General features: G+C 34.4%; 2 protein-coding genes across 2 annotated transcripts in view; both read right to left on the reverse strand.

The window, feature by feature from the left end:
• LOC110107508 (OTU domain-containing protein DDB_G0284757) overlaps positions 1-10,490 on the reverse strand; it is a 12,890-nt gene extending 2,400 nt beyond the window's left edge. Inside the window, exons 1-4 of the mRNA XM_028694114.1 lie at positions 10,358-10,490; positions 8,666-8,895; positions 7,508-7,581; positions 3,867-3,975 (exon numbers count right to left, since the gene is read on the reverse strand). Coding sequence (XP_028549947.1) covers positions 3,867-3,975; positions 7,508-7,581; positions 8,666-8,815 — 333 coding nt within the window. The 5' untranslated portion in view covers positions 8,816-8,895; positions 10,358-10,490. The remainder of the gene's footprint in view (positions 1-3,866; positions 3,976-7,507; positions 7,582-8,665; positions 8,896-10,357) is intronic.
• Positions 10,491-15,391: 4,901 nt separating this feature from the next.
• LOC110115065 (peptidyl-prolyl cis-trans isomerase FKBP17-1, chloroplastic) overlaps positions 15,392-17,101 on the reverse strand; it is a 2,330-nt gene continuing 620 nt past the window's right edge. The window contains exons 2-4 of the mRNA XM_028694115.1: positions 16,694-16,786; positions 16,172-16,288; positions 15,392-15,796 (exon numbers count right to left, since the gene is read on the reverse strand). Of these exons, the coding sequence (XP_028549948.1) occupies positions 15,674-15,796; positions 16,172-16,288; positions 16,694-16,786 (333 nt within the window). The 3' untranslated portion in view covers positions 15,392-15,673. The remainder of the gene's footprint in view (positions 15,797-16,171; positions 16,289-16,693; positions 16,787-17,101) is intronic.

A 17,101-nucleotide genomic window follows, 5' to 3' on the forward strand; every position in this document is an offset into this window, starting at 1 on the left:
ATATGCACATAATGTATCAAATGATATGTATCTCTCTCATAGAGAATCCTAAAAGGGTTGTCTGTGATGTTGAATTATACTAAGCGTTGTACCAATACTCGACCCAAGCAATCTACTTTTCCTAACTCTTTGGTGTATCTGATACAAAACATCGCAAATAGGTCTCCACGCTTATGTTAACCACCTCCATCTGGCCATCTGCCTGGGGATGGTATGATGTACACTTCTTCAGAACTATCCCTTATAAACAGAACAACTCCTTCTATAAATGACTAAGGAACACACTGCCTTTATCTGACACAATGGATTATAAAAATTCATGTAAGAGAACCACCTCTAGTATAAAAGCAGTAGCCACAAAGACTGCGATGCAAAAGTGCTTCGAAGAGATTAAGTGTGCATGCTTGCTCAGCGACAACCCACTCCTACTAGTTTCAAGAAAATCCCTCAATGACGCGACACCCTCAATGAAATTCATCGTCACCTCCTCCCACACCCTCTCAGACAGAGTTAAAGGTTGTTAATCTTCTTGGGGTCATGGCCCCAATACATGGCACACATCAATCTCGCCACCTAGTCCTCTACATCTCCTTAACTCCTGAGTTTCCTCCAACTGTGCTGCCATGAAACTCCTACAATTGGGAATGTAACCCAATGTCCTCGACAAAACGAATCGCCCCTGATGTAGTAGTTGGGGCCCCTCGACGTGTAACCAGGGTAACTATTTGGGTCCTGCAATAACTCGACTCTAATCTTCCTCAGACCTCATCTTGTTTGCTCTCTTGTCTCAGGGCTTCCCAGTTTAGGACCATAAGTATTGATAGTGTTGTTAATTGTGGTTCGTCTGTCTTCCTTGATAGTGCATTGTAGCCTTGTTCTCACAATCATTGCGGCAGTTACTGGATCTCAAAATAATATCCATAGTAACTTGGTAACCACCTCTTGATGCTCCTTCAGTCACCACATCCTCTGCTCCAACAGAAACTTCAAACTCCTTTGATTTATCCTGACAATAAAGTCTCGTCACTTTTAGATGGCTAAGACAATCGCCATCAGCTCCAGCTCATATACAGACTTGAGTCTCGCCCTGGTCGTGAGCACCTGGCTGAAATAAGGAATGGGTCGATGATCCTACAAAAGTACTGCCCCTAGTTCATATCTTGATGCATCCGTCTTCAGCACAAATGATTTTCTAAAGTCAAGAAGTGATAATACTGGCACGTTGGCCGTGACTTTCTTCAGCTGCTTGAAGGCCTATGTTGCTACTTCCCCCCAATCAAAATTGTTCTTCTTTAGCTGCGCAATCAGTGGTCATGCTATCGTGCTATACTCTCGCACAAACTTTCAGTAGTATCCGGTGAGACCTAAGAACCTTTTCAACTCATTCAAGTTCTTAGGTAAAGGTTAATCTAACATAACCTCAATCTTGAACTAGTTTGTTGCTACCCCTGCTTTGCTCACAAAATGACGTAGGTACTCCACTTGTGGTTGTGCAAATGAACATTTGTTTAGGTTGGTATATAGATGGTGCTCCCTCAAAGTCTCCAGTACAGTCCTCATGTGACCCACATGTTCTGCCTCCGTACAACTGCAGATCAGGATGTCGTCAAAGAATACCAAGACAAACTTCCTGAGGTAAGATTGAAAAATCTGATTCATGAGGGACTGAAAAGTGGCTGGAGCATTGGTAAGGCCAAAAGGCAATACAAAAAACTCGCAATGACTCTCGTAAGTCCTGAAAGCTATCTTGTGCACATCCCATCCCCTGACTTCATTCTAATATGGTAGTACCCCCACTTTAGGTCAATCTTCGAGAAGAGAATCGCCCCAAATAGTTCATCCAACAGCTCATCAATCACAAGGATAAGAAATTTGTTTAGCACAGTTTCCTTGTTTAGGGACCTATAGTCCACGCAAAACCTCCAACTGTCGTCATTATTTTTCACTGGTAAAATTGGGCTGAAATATGAGCTCACACTGGGCATGATAATTTGTGCTCAAGCATCTCTCTAATAAGCCTCTCTATCTCATCATTATGAATCTGTGGGAATTAGTACAATCCGACACTGATAAGAGAAGCATCCTCCTTCAAGGTAATGGCATGCTCGTGCTCCTTGGGTGGCGGTAATCTGCTAAGCTGATGAAAACCCTCAGGAAACTACTGCAGAAGCTGATGTACACACTCAAGGACCTCAATCAGCTTCGAATCTCGAACCTTGTCTAGGCTATACAACTCCACCAAGTAGCCTAGTCCTGCTCCCTATATCGCCTTGACCATGGTTTTGAGTGAAACCATAGTTCTACACAGGCTGCCATCTCTCCAAAATCTAGCTTTGATACAAATTTGATGCTACTTGGAAGCAAAAACAACAAATTAGATAAGAATAAATTGTAGGAACACAAGTATGGGGCTGATTTTTATTACTCCTCGAATAATAACGAAAGATATAATTGATCTACTATTCGAGAGGTAGATCTACTCTCTCACAAATCCTAGCCGTCACTAAGAACAACTTCAAAAAGAACAACAGTAAACACAATCTCATAAGAAAGTAAAACAACTCAATAACCTGTTATAATCCTTCAAACTTCCATTTGAAATACTGAATTCAAATCAGCCTTCTTTCCCTAAATAAAATCTTCTTAATTTCAAATCAGCCATATTTCATAAATTAAAACCTTTCTAAATAGCTCCCCCTTGATTCTTCTTCTTACATTATGAATAAGAGCTCCTCTAGGCCCCACAAAGGAAGCCGAACTTTCCCCTCATACTACCCCTGATTCCGCCCAACCACATGGCTTGTTCAGCCTGGGTTGGGCCGACCGGCTGGGTTGGTCTGGGCAGGACTAGTTGGGTTGATCTGGGCCCTGGCATATCAAAACTCTAATCCAAACATATTTGCTGGTTGATTTCTTCATATCTTACTACTGATTAATACTAAGATAAATTGTGAGTGAAGTAAATGATGAGATTGAGAGTTTAATTAAGAAACGAGCCTTAGCATCAACAAAGTCTACTAACAAGTTAGTTGATAATTATATAACTAATATATGAAATAAAACTAGGAATGAATAGACAACTAAAAGAAGAAACAAAAAAAGGTTGAAAAGAAAAAATAAAAATAATTAATATATGGAGTGCATAAGTAACGTAGTTAAGAAAATTGACAATAAAATAAACTTGGGGCTTCTTTTATTGCTTGTGGATAGAAAATGCTACTCATCTATTTTCTATGAAATGATGTTCAATTGTGAGAAAATTTTGAGAGTTTGTGAAGCACGAAGTCCGTTGCTTATTCTAGCTACACTTAACCAATTAATGACATAATCAGTTTATTATTTCTGCAAATAAGTTATTCCTTAACCTTTCAAGAAATTAATGATTGATGCCTTACTTGTGTTATTTAGGATGTTTAAAATGTCCTTTTTTTTTGGTACCCATGACACAAGGGAATAAAAATAATTGTGAAAGGGAAATAAGCTACAAATATGGATATGGACTAATGATAAAACCAGTTAGAAATGTGCCCAAATAGGACGAATGAAACTTGAAATTAAACCATACAATATTAATCCTATAGAAGATAGTGAATGGTAAAATAAGAGGATTTGCCTAATGCAGTGGGATGAGCTCCATGGCCAATGGTCTTTGATTTAATGATTTTGATCGCTCTTGAAGGAAGCATATTTGTTCCATTTGAGTTGGATCTTTGGTAAATAGGCGGATGAACAAATACAAAACATGAGGGCATAATGAAAAAAGATTACATCAGTTGTGATCTATTCAATGGAAAATAAACTCATGCATGCATACCATTGCATGCAACGCTAAATCACAAAAGTATATAAAACAATATGAGGCATACCCGATCTGCTGTTTGCTTTGCCAGTGTGTTGACATGATCTCCCCTATTACCAGACTTGGCAAGTTCAGCATAATTGTTGAGAGGGGAGAAATTAGAAAAACTTATAAAACTATAAATTTTTTACTTAAAATTTCGGTGACAAAAGACGAGCTGTAGAAGTGGTAAAACCTTTTCATATATTTTCTCAGTGTATGTGTTTTCTTAAAATCACATTAGCGAACAATAAACATTACATAAAGCTTCTAGAGAAAAACTGTTTAAGCATGGAAAAAAAAAATTGCCAGGATAACATTTTCATGAACTGCTATGGATCTTAACAGCAGAAAAGATAATCCAGACAAAACCGTAGTGCCCACATTAGTCACCATTACCAGATGCAGACTTTTTGTTGGGAAAAAGTTCCCCTCCTCAACTTGACTATTAATTTTCAAAATCCTATGTGCATGACTCCAAGTGACGCATTCGGATAACAAAGCCCCAGAATGAAACCCAAATAAATAACCAGCAAAATCCTAATTTATTGATCATGCTGCCAGTCATTAAAATCAGCACACCTACCCTAAGAAGATGTTAACTCTTTACGAGTTTCTAAAAGTGCTAATTAAAAAGGAGTGATTGGAAGATAGTGCATTGGATACCATCTTTTTTCAAGCTATTTTAAAAACTGATGTAGAGGCATTAGAACGCCATCGATGTAAGCCAGCTTGCATGTTTTCACAAAGTTTAATTAATTTGGCAACCTGCACAGACAAGCAGGAAAAAGTTTACGAAAATAATATCTGTCTCTCACAACCTCCTTCTCCATCTGGTCTATGATAAATCAGGATTTACGGAAATAGCTGGTCTGCTATAAGCTCTTAAATTGTATTTAACACACTAATAATACATTGAAAATAGATACAAATGATTGGTAGAGGTGACAGAAGACTAAAAATTGATAACTTAGCTGCAGGTTTATTAAATGTACAAAAAGGATTTGTGAAGTATGAAAGCTAAGATATTATGGTGACAGAAGGCATAAGCCGTGAATTAAACCTGGCATTCCATCTCCTTCCACTCGTAATTCAGCTAAAACCAATTATTGTTGGCTAGTCTGAAAAATGTATTATACAAAAAAATAATCAGGTCCAGGCATATGGAAGCATGATTCGATTCTAGAGTAAAGTAATAATAGCTATATGTCACATTTAATATTGAAATATCCTAACAAGATGACATAGGATAAACCTAAAAGCATATGTGTGATAAGAGAAGCCTCCAGCATTTTTCTGCACCTTTCTCAAAGATTCAACTTTAATATGCCAAGCAGCAAAAAGATGATGAGCTCGAAGAGAAAGGAAAAAGGAAATGCCTGACTTCCCTTAATTTCACTTTGTTTCTATAATTGCGGCAGAATTTCAATTTCATGGAAATCATAATGTTAGCATCAGGATTTTTATCAATTCTACTATAGCTGATAAATTCAAGGTTTATAATAAGATATTTAAAGACAAAAAAAAATTTGTGGGCTCCAAAAAATCAACAGCTTCACGCATGCCCCAATCTCTCCGCATTGGGAAGAGCTTTAATGGATGTGCCAAGTCAATTAGGGATTATGCTCTCATTTCATGGGACTTTTATAATCTGAATTTTAAGAGTTTTTAGGTTGCAAAAAACTTCCTTATAGTATTAATTACCCTCTCTCAATAATCTAGAGAAAACACATTGTTAATTAAAGTTAGTCATTAAGATAAACACTAAATATTACGAGCAATATAGTAACAAAAAAATTACTATTGGAATATAGAATTTCTCCACCCATGCACTTAAAAAGACGGTGATTGGGAGTAATGATGGACAAACTTTGATCAAGATTTCATGATTCATCGCTTACCGATAATAACTATGGTCCTTAGTCTACTTAATAAGAGGAGATAGTCGATCCAACATGACCAAAGAATCCTTATCGTTTAAGCGTACCTTGTAAACTTAGAATGAGTGTTTGTCTAACATGAAAAATTTAAATCAATCTTAACTAATAGAAGGTTTTATGCCCCATCACGTATATTCTATGTTTCATTACTCAAAAATCTTTAGCCATCAAGGAACTTGCGGCCTCTAGCCATGACTTTAATTTAATAGTATTTTTCCACGACAAAACCACCCATTCAGAGGGTCCCGATCATAACCATTTACATGCTATGTCATTTGATGACACAACCATCAGTTAGAGAGCACATCACGTCCTTAATTAACGGGAGATTATTTAAAATGAATCTTAACAATACGCTTAATAAGATATTTACTCTTTGTAAGTTAAGATTATTCTCAAATTTATCACCCTCGACAAACGGTTGCAGAAAATAAAATAATTTTTGCTTTAAACTTTAAGGGAATAGATTTTACAAGAAATATTTTGAATTTTGATAAAAGTTAAAATTTAAAATTTTATTGGAATTTAAGTCCCGAGTTATTAACTTTGGAATTTGGCAGCATTTTGAAAATCATGCATGTAATCTCCTCCGATTAACATTTTCTGTCGATACGATCATCATCAGGGTAACATTAAAATCATTTAAAAATATTTCTATTGGCGATGAAAAAAAAAATCATTTTTAAAAAGTGACATTTCTGCTTGATATTCACTTTCAATATGACCATCTTTGAGATGACATTGAAGTCACTTAAAAATAATTGTATTTGCAATCTGAAAAATAGATTTTGAGAATTGATCCATTCGGTTAAGATTTACTTTAAACACCATCATCATCGGAGAGTTTAAATATTTTCACTCTGATATTTTCGACTTCATCAACTCTGTTAGCAGGCTGAGGATAGCAATCTCAAAGCTCGAGTTTAGGAGTTAAGTGTATTTGGTTGAAGCACATACGAGAACTTTAAGTTCAATTTAAAAAAGCAATGCAGTTCAACTTGTTTTTCACCCGGCGTAGTATTCTCAAACTTTTTATTAAAGTGACTACCACGTTTGTCGAGCACATAAGGGGGTTCTTAATTATTTTCGATGAATTTACAATATTCACATGCACTTCGTTGCATTTGCACAGTGCATTCACATGTTTTCAATATATTTGCATGTTTTTCGATATGCTCATGTGATGTACTTTCACCTTTTTTTTTGCATTTGTATGGCGTATTTGTCCACTTTCATGTATTTGAGTGCTTTTTTTATGTACTCACGTGAGACACTTCCATACTTTTTATGCATTTTCCTAGCACATTTGCATATTTTTTCCATATACATTATTTTTTATTATTATTATTATTTCAAGATAATAGTATGTTTTTCGACGTAATTACACGCTTGTCGAGACACTTGCATGCTTTTTGATATAATGAAATATTTCTCAAGGCGACAACATGCTTTCCGAGATAGTTGATCGTCATTGAGCCGTGTCTTTTACATAGCCTCATCATCAAAAAAATATCTTCTAATTAGCTATACAGTTTCGTCACTCTATAGCAAACTTAATTTTGTTCATACAACTGAAGATTGCATTCTGCATCTTGCTCTCTAGAGATGTTATTTGCACATATATCATAATTGAAGTTGTGCTGCTATGCACTTGAAGTTAGCTAATGCCAATTAAGAACTAAAAACATAATGTGAAGGACAAAAATTAACCAACAAAAATTTTGATTACCTCTCGGAGAGCCTTTCATGGTCCAAAGTTGCATTATTAATGTCTGGTATTTTTCCATTAATTCGAGGAGTAAGCTGTAATGTTGCAATCTCTATGTATGAGTATTCAAAACAAGAGAAGTGTAGATTAGTGCTAATAGAGCATCAACATTCATAAGTAACAGCAGACAACAGTGTTGAATCACCATAATGGACTAAAGTAGTAAAGACAGAAGAAAACCCCATAAACAGTACAAAGGAGATGCTTATTTGCAAATGCTTATATTTCCTGAAATGTTTATCTGGCATGTCTACACAAATATTATAGTTAATAGGAAATCATGACAAAAGAATGAGACTTCAAAATTATATCATCGTAATTACAATAAAAAAAATCAAGCTTAAAGATAAAGCCCTAAAGCTATCTCAACCACCACTTATCTTTAATATCGGTGGGTTTAATATGACAGAATTGCTAAAGTCGCTTACCAATAAAATTAATCTATTGATCAAAATAAATGTTTTGCTTATATGCATCCTTATGTATTATCCAACTCCCCAACCATATAAATTGAAACATAATGTTTCCATACCACCTAAATTGGATTATTTATTCTGCCCGGACGTCGAACACCGTCCGGAGACCAACCAGAATGCGCCACGTCGCCCCTTGCCACGTCGCCCCTTGCTCCGTACCACGGCTCGGTACTACTGATGTGGCGCATTCTGGTTGGTCTCTAGACAGCGTACTGCATCCAGTCTCTGAACAAAATAATTTCTCCCTAAATTGACATTAAAAAGGGTGATTTATCATTTATTTTTTGCAACAACTAGTAACAAAATAATGAAATATAATTGGCTTTCCAATTTAACTAGATAAAGTATGTCCCTTAAACTAAAGGTTCGGAAGAAATAAAAAAACAACTTAAAGGATGCATATGAAGACAAATATCCCATGATTGCAATGGAAATAAAGAAACAAATACAACTAAAAAGTAAAGTAAAATGGATCTTAAAGAAGAAGCCTAATTGAAATAAAAAAATAAGAACAAAAGAAATCTTTGCCATTATCAAATTCAAAATGACATAACTGAAGCAATGTTATTATAAAGATACGCAGCAATAAGAATTTAAGTGTTGTTTATATGGAGGTTTGGTTAATACAAGCAGAGAATCCTACTTTGATGGAATTCAAGTGAGATAAACGCTTCCCAAGGCTTCTATTGACTTTGTGATTTTCATCCGATAAGATTTGGGCAATTGTCATCTCATGCTCACGGTCCTGACTTGAGCTGGAGCTTTCACGAGCATATTCTTGTCGTTCAGACATGCTATCTCAGTGAAGCATTGGTAATTACCAAATTTTCTTTACCGGGCGAAGAGAGGACGCAATTCTCGCTATTTGTAAAACTAGATAAAGATAAAAGAATGCATGAGTCAGAAAGAAAAATAATGTGAAGGGACATATGATATAAGGGAAGCAATCCAGACATTCAAAAATAAATAAATAAATCAACATATTTCCTGAATTACATGGTTCATGATTACAAAACTTCCAGTAGACTTTATTGCTTTCAAGCCAGTTATATTACCCAGAAAATCAGAACCAAGCCAGTCAAGGTTAAAAGGAAATCAGTAAATGGCATGGGAAAGGGGGCAAAAAAGGATCTGATGGTTCAAATGTTGAATCCACCACAGAAACTATCACCCCAATCCTACTAAAGAAACAACGAATCAATCATAAAAAAACATAGCCAAATCAATTACAGCCTATAGGAAAAAAAAATCATCACAGAAACTACACCAGTTGGATTGAACTTGATTATTTATAGAAAAATTAAACAAGCAAAACAGATCGACAATATTTCAGGAGTAATGGAACTCAGGGGTGGAACCAGGCTTAGTTCTCAGGGGGCAAGTGTCAAATTTATAAAAAAAATAAAAATATATATAAGGGTGCAAAAATAATTTATTTTGCACATAATCGCTTTTCACAAACTTATTTGTTAGTTTAGAAAAGTTCAACACAATTGGATGAAAATAACAAGAGGTTAAGAGGCTTTTCGATGGCAAATTGCGTGAAAAAAATGTCAGCTTGGGGCAACAAATAAAATTCAGGGGAGCAGATTACAAATAATCCTTACTAAACTACGAGTTTTAATTTTTTTAGGGGGGGAAACAACACTACACAATTTTGCCGCTGATGGAACTGAATTTACACATAATCAACATTAATAAAAACAGAAATAATATACAACATGGAAGCATCTTCAATAATTACTGATGGAAATTATATAAACATAAAATGAACAAGTTTGAAAAAACTTAAAGAAAACACATTGCAGACCTCCTTCAGAATTATGCACTAAAACTAACAGCGCTTCCATAACTAAAATAAATAAACAAGAAAACCTACAACAGCCAAGCACATAGAACCAGATGAAAGCTAACAGCACATCCAGATTTATTCCATGTTAAAAAAAATAACACTAGTGATAACAAATTGAGCAATAAATAGCTTTCAACTGGGCCTTAAATACTTCCTAGTAAATCAAGAATCAGCCTACTACTAGAATTTATCAAAATTTGGGGGAAAAACAGGCACCAATAGCTTCTGCACTCCAGAAGAAAACTATTCAAGCCTTAATTAAATCCTTGCTCCTAAATGTAAGTAAAACTAATATGCCCTACAATAGCAAAACCCATTCTTAATCAGAATTAGAAAGCAAGTTCTGCAACTAACTCAGAAAACTTTTCCGCATAATAAGCCAATAAAACTTCAAATCCAGATGAAAAAACCCAATTCCTCCAATAACACGGGAATCGAGAAGAATTGCGAGATGGAAATCATAAGAGCGGAAGCAACACGAACCGTTTGGAAGGAAACCCAGCTTTTTGGGAGGCCTCAAGCCAAGCATACCTGGTTTTCTTTATCAACAAAACAAACAAGAACTTAACAGGTAGGGAAGCAAAGCCTCAACGGTCGCGGGTTATTTCAGAATCTGTTACCCATATGATACCTGCTTGAAACCTGATCGTTTTTAAACATCCCTAAAGCCGAAATAATAATAATAATATAAAAATATTTTTGAAATGGGTTTTTAAGATGAAATAATCAAAATATTATATATATTGTTAATTTTTATTTAAGAAGTTTTTGTAATGGCCAACTTTAATGAAATGAAAATGAAGCTTCAAAATAACTCTATATTTTATTTTGGGCTTTATAATTTATTATCTAATTTGTATTTATATGTTTATATTTAAAAATAATTTACATAATTCCCTATGTGCTTGAATGCTTTGGAAATAATGCTTTGATTTTGTCGGGCTGACTTAATAATTTATAGATGAAAAATAAATATTAAAAAAAAATTATTTTGATTTTTTTTTTAGAACTATGAAAGCATTTGAAGTTAAAAATTAATATTTTTCTAAACTACATTCAATCATTATAAATTCATTAATTTTTTAAGCATATTTTCTAACCTTATTAAAATTCCAAATTTTGGAGATTTTATGCATGCTTGTATTTTTGCTTATGTGATTATTTTATAAAAAATAAAGAATTACATTATTTCAATTTTCCAGGTAAATAAAATAAAATAAAAACTATGCTCTTACTGTATGGCAGCTTGTGCTTGGATGGACAGTCCATTTGGCAGCTCATAGGGGAATTAGTTGATAAAGATTACAAAAAATAAAAGTTTTTTGTCATATTGGTTTTATTAATGTAATTTTTTAGATATTTTATGCATTCTATAACAGCCCATGACCCAAATTTAAATTCATTTAATTTAATAGCTTATAATGACATATAATATTGATATATTATCAAAAATTTATCTTGATCAAGCACAAATCTCGAGACCAAAGCGCATTGCAAACTTTCAAAATTAAATTTGGGGCCATATAAACTCTAATTTTAGCAAACTTATAGTCAAACTAAACTTCTCGAAAAGATGAACCCAACAACGTCAAACTCGACTCAATCCAAGCCCAAATTGGTCCAATTTGAAGACCCGAAATACATTTTGAAGGTTCAAACTATAAATTGAATGACCAAACAATTTCCAAATATTACATGCTTATAATTGAATCGAGCATCTCAACGAGACGAAACCAATGAGCCCAAGATCATTGAATTACTTAATAAATGGTTCATTATCAAGGGAATCGATATCAACCGTCCATTCAAACCACTCTCAATGTGCCTTTGATCTTCTCCTTATTTACTAGTCATGTCACTCTTATAAAACTATAAATAGACATCTAATTCTTCATTGAAGGAGAAGAGAGGACCAGGGGAGGAAGCAGGGGAGCAAGAAAGATAAAGAATAGATGAGAACAAGAGAAATTTGATTTCTCTGTTGCCACCAAGCTCCTCCTCGGCTGCCGCCCGACAACTTACCATCATCGAACTTGTGATGGACTTCTGCCTGGCCACGAACTATTGTTGAACTTACATCGAGCCACCACCTAACATCGGATTTACACTCAGTCATCGACTGTCGTTAGTCCTTCTAACCTCCATCTCTAGATAACGGTCTTTCTGACCACTGTCACATGCCGACTATGGCCCTTCTGACCTCCATCGCCAGTCGACTACAATATTTTTGACATCTGTCACCAGACAACTATCTTTCTGACCACTATCGCCTAAATATTACAATCCTTCCAACCTCTATCACTAGACAATGGTCTTTCTAACCATTGTCGCCCACCAACTATATATAGTCCTTCCAACCTCCGTCACCCAACGGTTGTCTTTCTGACCACTATCACTCGCCAACTACGATCCTTCTGAACTCCATCGCCAGCTAACTACAGTCATTGCAACCTCCATCGTAATACAACAATCTTCTGACCACTATCACCCACTGACTATGGCCCTTCCGACCTCAGTCACTAGATAATGGTCTTTCTAACAACTGTTGTCTGCCGACTATGATCCTTCTAACCTTCGTCGGTACTGACTACGGTCCTTCTGGCATCTGTCACCAGACAACAGTTTTTCTAACCACTATTGTTCATCGACTATGATCCTTTGGACATTCGTCGCCAGACAACTATCTTTTTTACCACCATCGCTTGTAGGCTACGGTCTTTCTGACAACTGTTTATCGCCGATTACAATCCTTCTAACCTCTTTCCCCCATCGATTACGAACCTTCTGACCACCGTCGTTAGAAAACGATCTTTCTAACTATTGTAACTTGCCGACTACGATTCTTTCGACCTCCGTCGTTAGACAACAATCTTTCTAACAACTATCGTTCGCTGACCACAGTTCTTCTGGCCTCTGTCGCCAGACAATGATCTTTCTAACCAGTATTGCACGCCTACTACGATCCTTCTGGCATTCGTCACCGGCCAACTATGGTCCTTCTGACCTCTGTAGCCAGACAACATTCTTTATTGTCGCTCGCCGACTACGGTCCTTCCAACCTCCATCACAAGACATCATTCTTTCTGACTACTGTCACCCACCATCTACAATCCTTCTAACATCATCACCATGTGATAGTCTTTCTAATCATTGTCACCTGCCAACTACAGCGACCTTCGTCACCAATCAATAGACATTCTGACCATTATCGCCCGCCAACTACGATCCTTCTAATGTATGTTGCCCACTAACTACAGTCCTTCCAACCACCTTTCACCCAACTATGGTTCTTTTGACCTCCATCGCCGACAATAGTCTTTCTTACCACAAGCCTATCGACTATGATCCTTCCGACCTCTGTCACTCGCTGACTACAGTCCTTCCGATCATTGTCAATTGACTAGGGTCTTTCTGACCTATATCGTCCACCGACTATGATCCTGCCGACTAAACAAACATGTCAATACTAATTCTTCTAATCCCACCATGTAATGCACTCTATATGATGTATATTTTTTTACATCAAACTAAGGTCTTCCCCCAATGAAGGGCCTCATTTGTAATTGACTGCAAACACTGGTTGATTCATTCAAATTAGGCCATGCCTTGTGGTTTTTTTCTCATTTTCAGGGGTTTTCACGTAAAAACTTTAGTGTCTCTTATGAACGCTACACCCTCTCTTTTTTTTTTTATTGTGTACTGGATCTTCATAGAAAACTAAGACGTTAAACTTTATATTTTTCTATTGTCGTGAATATTCGAGGACCCAACAAATATAATTATGAGTTAGCAAATAATATTTACTTTTTGTGATATGCTAAAATGGCATATACTTTTGGGAATAACAATGTTCAATTACTTAAAAGGCAATTATTTTATTAATAGCTAATTATATATTATATCAACTTCAAATTCAAATTTAAATTTAATAAAATTACAATTACAATTACAATTTACTTGGCCAACATTCAGTCACTTTGACTCAATCCAATGGCCTCCATAATACAAATAATAAGTTAAAAATTGTTGTATTATTTTTGTGATCTTCTGCCATGTAAAGATATTGACTAGTATTAATATGTTATTTTGATTATTAGATTAATTTCTAATTTGGATGGGGTCAAATTATAAAAAGGAGCATGCATGTGTATGAACCAAATAAGCGGAAGAAGCAGAAAGATCTTAAATTTAAAATTTTAAACTGTCTTAATTATTTAGACCGAATTAATATGAATTTTTTGAAGAATAGCTTCACATATTATTTTGAGTAGTTGTATTTTTTTTTTAACTAAACTTAATTTAAGGTACTATATCATGATTTTTAGCAGAAAGTTAAGATCTGACAAATAGAAATTTTAATTTAAAAAAAAAAGATTAATTTTTTAGGGTTATTAATTGTTATGAAAGTAATTTATATATTAAATATTAAATTTTTTTATAAAAGATAAATTAGTTATTAATTGTTATGAAAGTAAATGTAATTTAGTTAGTAACTGTAATTTAGTGATTATGTTATGAATATTAATTATAAATTTAAGTTATTGTAATTTTTATATAGTTATTTAGTTCTGAATATTTATAAATGTAATTTAGTTATTATTATTTTAAATGTTTTTGCGTAAAGAGGAAATAAAAGTTATATTTGAAATTGAATAAAAAGAAAGATTATGAAAGATTTATGCTTTATGGTATGCATGCATAAATATTAGTCTAAACTCAAAGAGAATTATGCTAATGAGATTAGCACCAAATATGTAGAGAGCTAGAATTTTTTTTTTTTTTTAAAGATTTTTGAAAATATTTTGATCATTTGAACCCTTTTAATCATTTATTTTATTAATAAGAGGAGAGTTTTTGCTATAAAATTTAGGCTTCGTTCTTAATGCTTTATAAAGCAGCTTTTGAGTACAAAATTTTTTGTTAAAAAATTTTTTATATTAAAAAATTATTTTAAAAAATATTATGAATATCACCCAAACGAAGCCCTGAGACTAATAATGATTGAGACATTAGAAGAATATATCTTATATAAGTCTATAATGTGACAATGTGTCCTAAGTATCTAAACAAACGATTTTGTAATGGTATAGGTGCTAGCAGAATTAGAATAGTCAAATTGGATGCCTACACTTTTTTCCTTTATTGGGCTAACTTAAGGCTTGAGCCACTCAGATGAATTCTTACTTAGCTCCATTGTTTTAGCTAATAAAATTATGAGAAGCAAAATATAACTATAGTTTAGTTGATCAACATTGAATTGAAATTTTGAGAGAATTTTGTATGTGTTTATATGCCTAATACCATAAATCTATATTATCTATTTTATAATATATTAATATCTCAATACATAAAACAATATATCAAAAAAATATATTCTCTTTAAAAAATAAATATTAATGATATTTTTATGTCATTTAAAAATTAAGATGTATATAAATAAATATAAAAATATTTAGTTATATGTTCACTTAAAAGCTCAAATGTATCGTTCTATACATTGAAGAGCCAACAATTGGATATCCACCATAATGGAATAATGCATAAAATTGTATTATGAAACAGCAGATTGGGTCCTCTCAACAACACTAGATAAAAGCAAACAAAGAAAACAAGCAAGAACTGATTTCACGAGAAATTATTATGTGCGGACATCGGATAATTCGAAGGTCAATCAGAATGCGCCACATGACATGGTACCCAGTAGTACCCAGCACTGATACCGACTAAAAAAATGACGTGGTGCATTCTGATTGGCCTCCAAACGGCATCCAATATCCGCACAGAATAATTTATCGAATCTCAGGGAGACCGCAGGCTGAGGAGTTCGATGTCGAAGATAAGTGTGCCAAGCGTGGAACCTTCCCCATTGGCAATTCTGGTTGGATTGAAGATTGTTGTGAACAACCTCTGCCGATCAAAAAACTGTACAAAAAGAGAGAAACTTGGAGAATTTAGTTATCTAACTACTTCAAATAAATTACAACAAAACACCACTTGTTTGCATCAAAGCATAAATCAGTAGTCTATCATAATGACATGAGTCGCAACTTAGGTTTTGTTTAGGACAACTTCTTTGCATTTTTCTAAAATACTTTTTTAGTATAAAAATTTTTTGAATTAAAAAATTTTGTACTAAAAAACATTTTTATAAAGTAGCAAAAAAACTGTCTCAAACGAAACCTTAATGGCATCATATAGCATGATATGCTGGTATGTGAACAGAAAACATTATAGATCCCACCTAATGTCCTAAAAATTTGAAAAGAAATGACCAAGTAAAGGAACACCAAGGCTTACATTTGGAGGAATAGGTTCCTGTGATGTGTTCTGATATCCCTGTGATGGTGGAATGACAACACGACGAAGGCCTCCTACTTTCATTGTCTTTATAGCTGCTTCAATACCTGAGATAACCTGGAAATTGCCGTAAAGGTTTTGCAAATAGGAAGTTAGATCTTAGGGAAGTATTGAAGCAAAGCCATGCCATCTGATCCTGTACAAAGGTGATTTTCAACCAGTAACAAATCATAATCAACAGCCATTTTCCAACTATTTCAGATCAGTTTTATGAATTATGACTTTTCATTCATTTTTATTGTGTTGTATGAAGGTTTTGTTTGGGTTAAAAAATATGCTTTAAGAAGCAGTGAGAAAGCCATCTCAAAAAACTGAAGTGTCAACTCAATTGTGTATAAATAGTATGTGCAACTTGTTTTTAATGAGAGTGAAGTTTTTTAGAAACCAAGTGTAGGAGTTTAGCTCCACCTAGCATTATCATGAGGACAATGAAAAGAGCGCAAGAAATGGCCATGGTCTTACCTTTCCAGATCCAACAACGAATACAAAGGGAATGGGATCACCCGTTTCATCTTTGTGATCGTAGGTGGAATCAAATCGCCAACTTGCTTTCTGCTAGCCTTCCAAGTAGTGTATGCAACCTCAACAGCCAATATAAGAAAAGCAAAAGTCATTCTTGCTAATGATAGAGACTTCAAAGATATTGCCTACTTTAGAACAAGGCATTCTTAGTAATGATAGAAGGAGAAAGTTTGAGTCAATTTGAGATAAATGTAAAAAATTATTGTTGAGGTATTAACCATTAAAAAATATACTATAAATACTCAGCTATGTCTGTGTGCAAAATGAGAAGCACGGTGAAGACTGAGAAGTTATAAAACATTCTTCTTAAAAGCATTGACTCAACCAAGCCACTTTGTAAAAGCTTAG

Source organism: Dendrobium catenatum, unplaced genomic scaffold (genome assembly GCF_001605985.2).
Source record: "Dendrobium catenatum unplaced genomic scaffold, ASM160598v2 fragScaff_scaffold_393, whole genome shotgun sequence".
NCBI lineage: Eukaryota > Viridiplantae > Streptophyta > Magnoliopsida > Asparagales > Orchidaceae > Dendrobium > Dendrobium catenatum.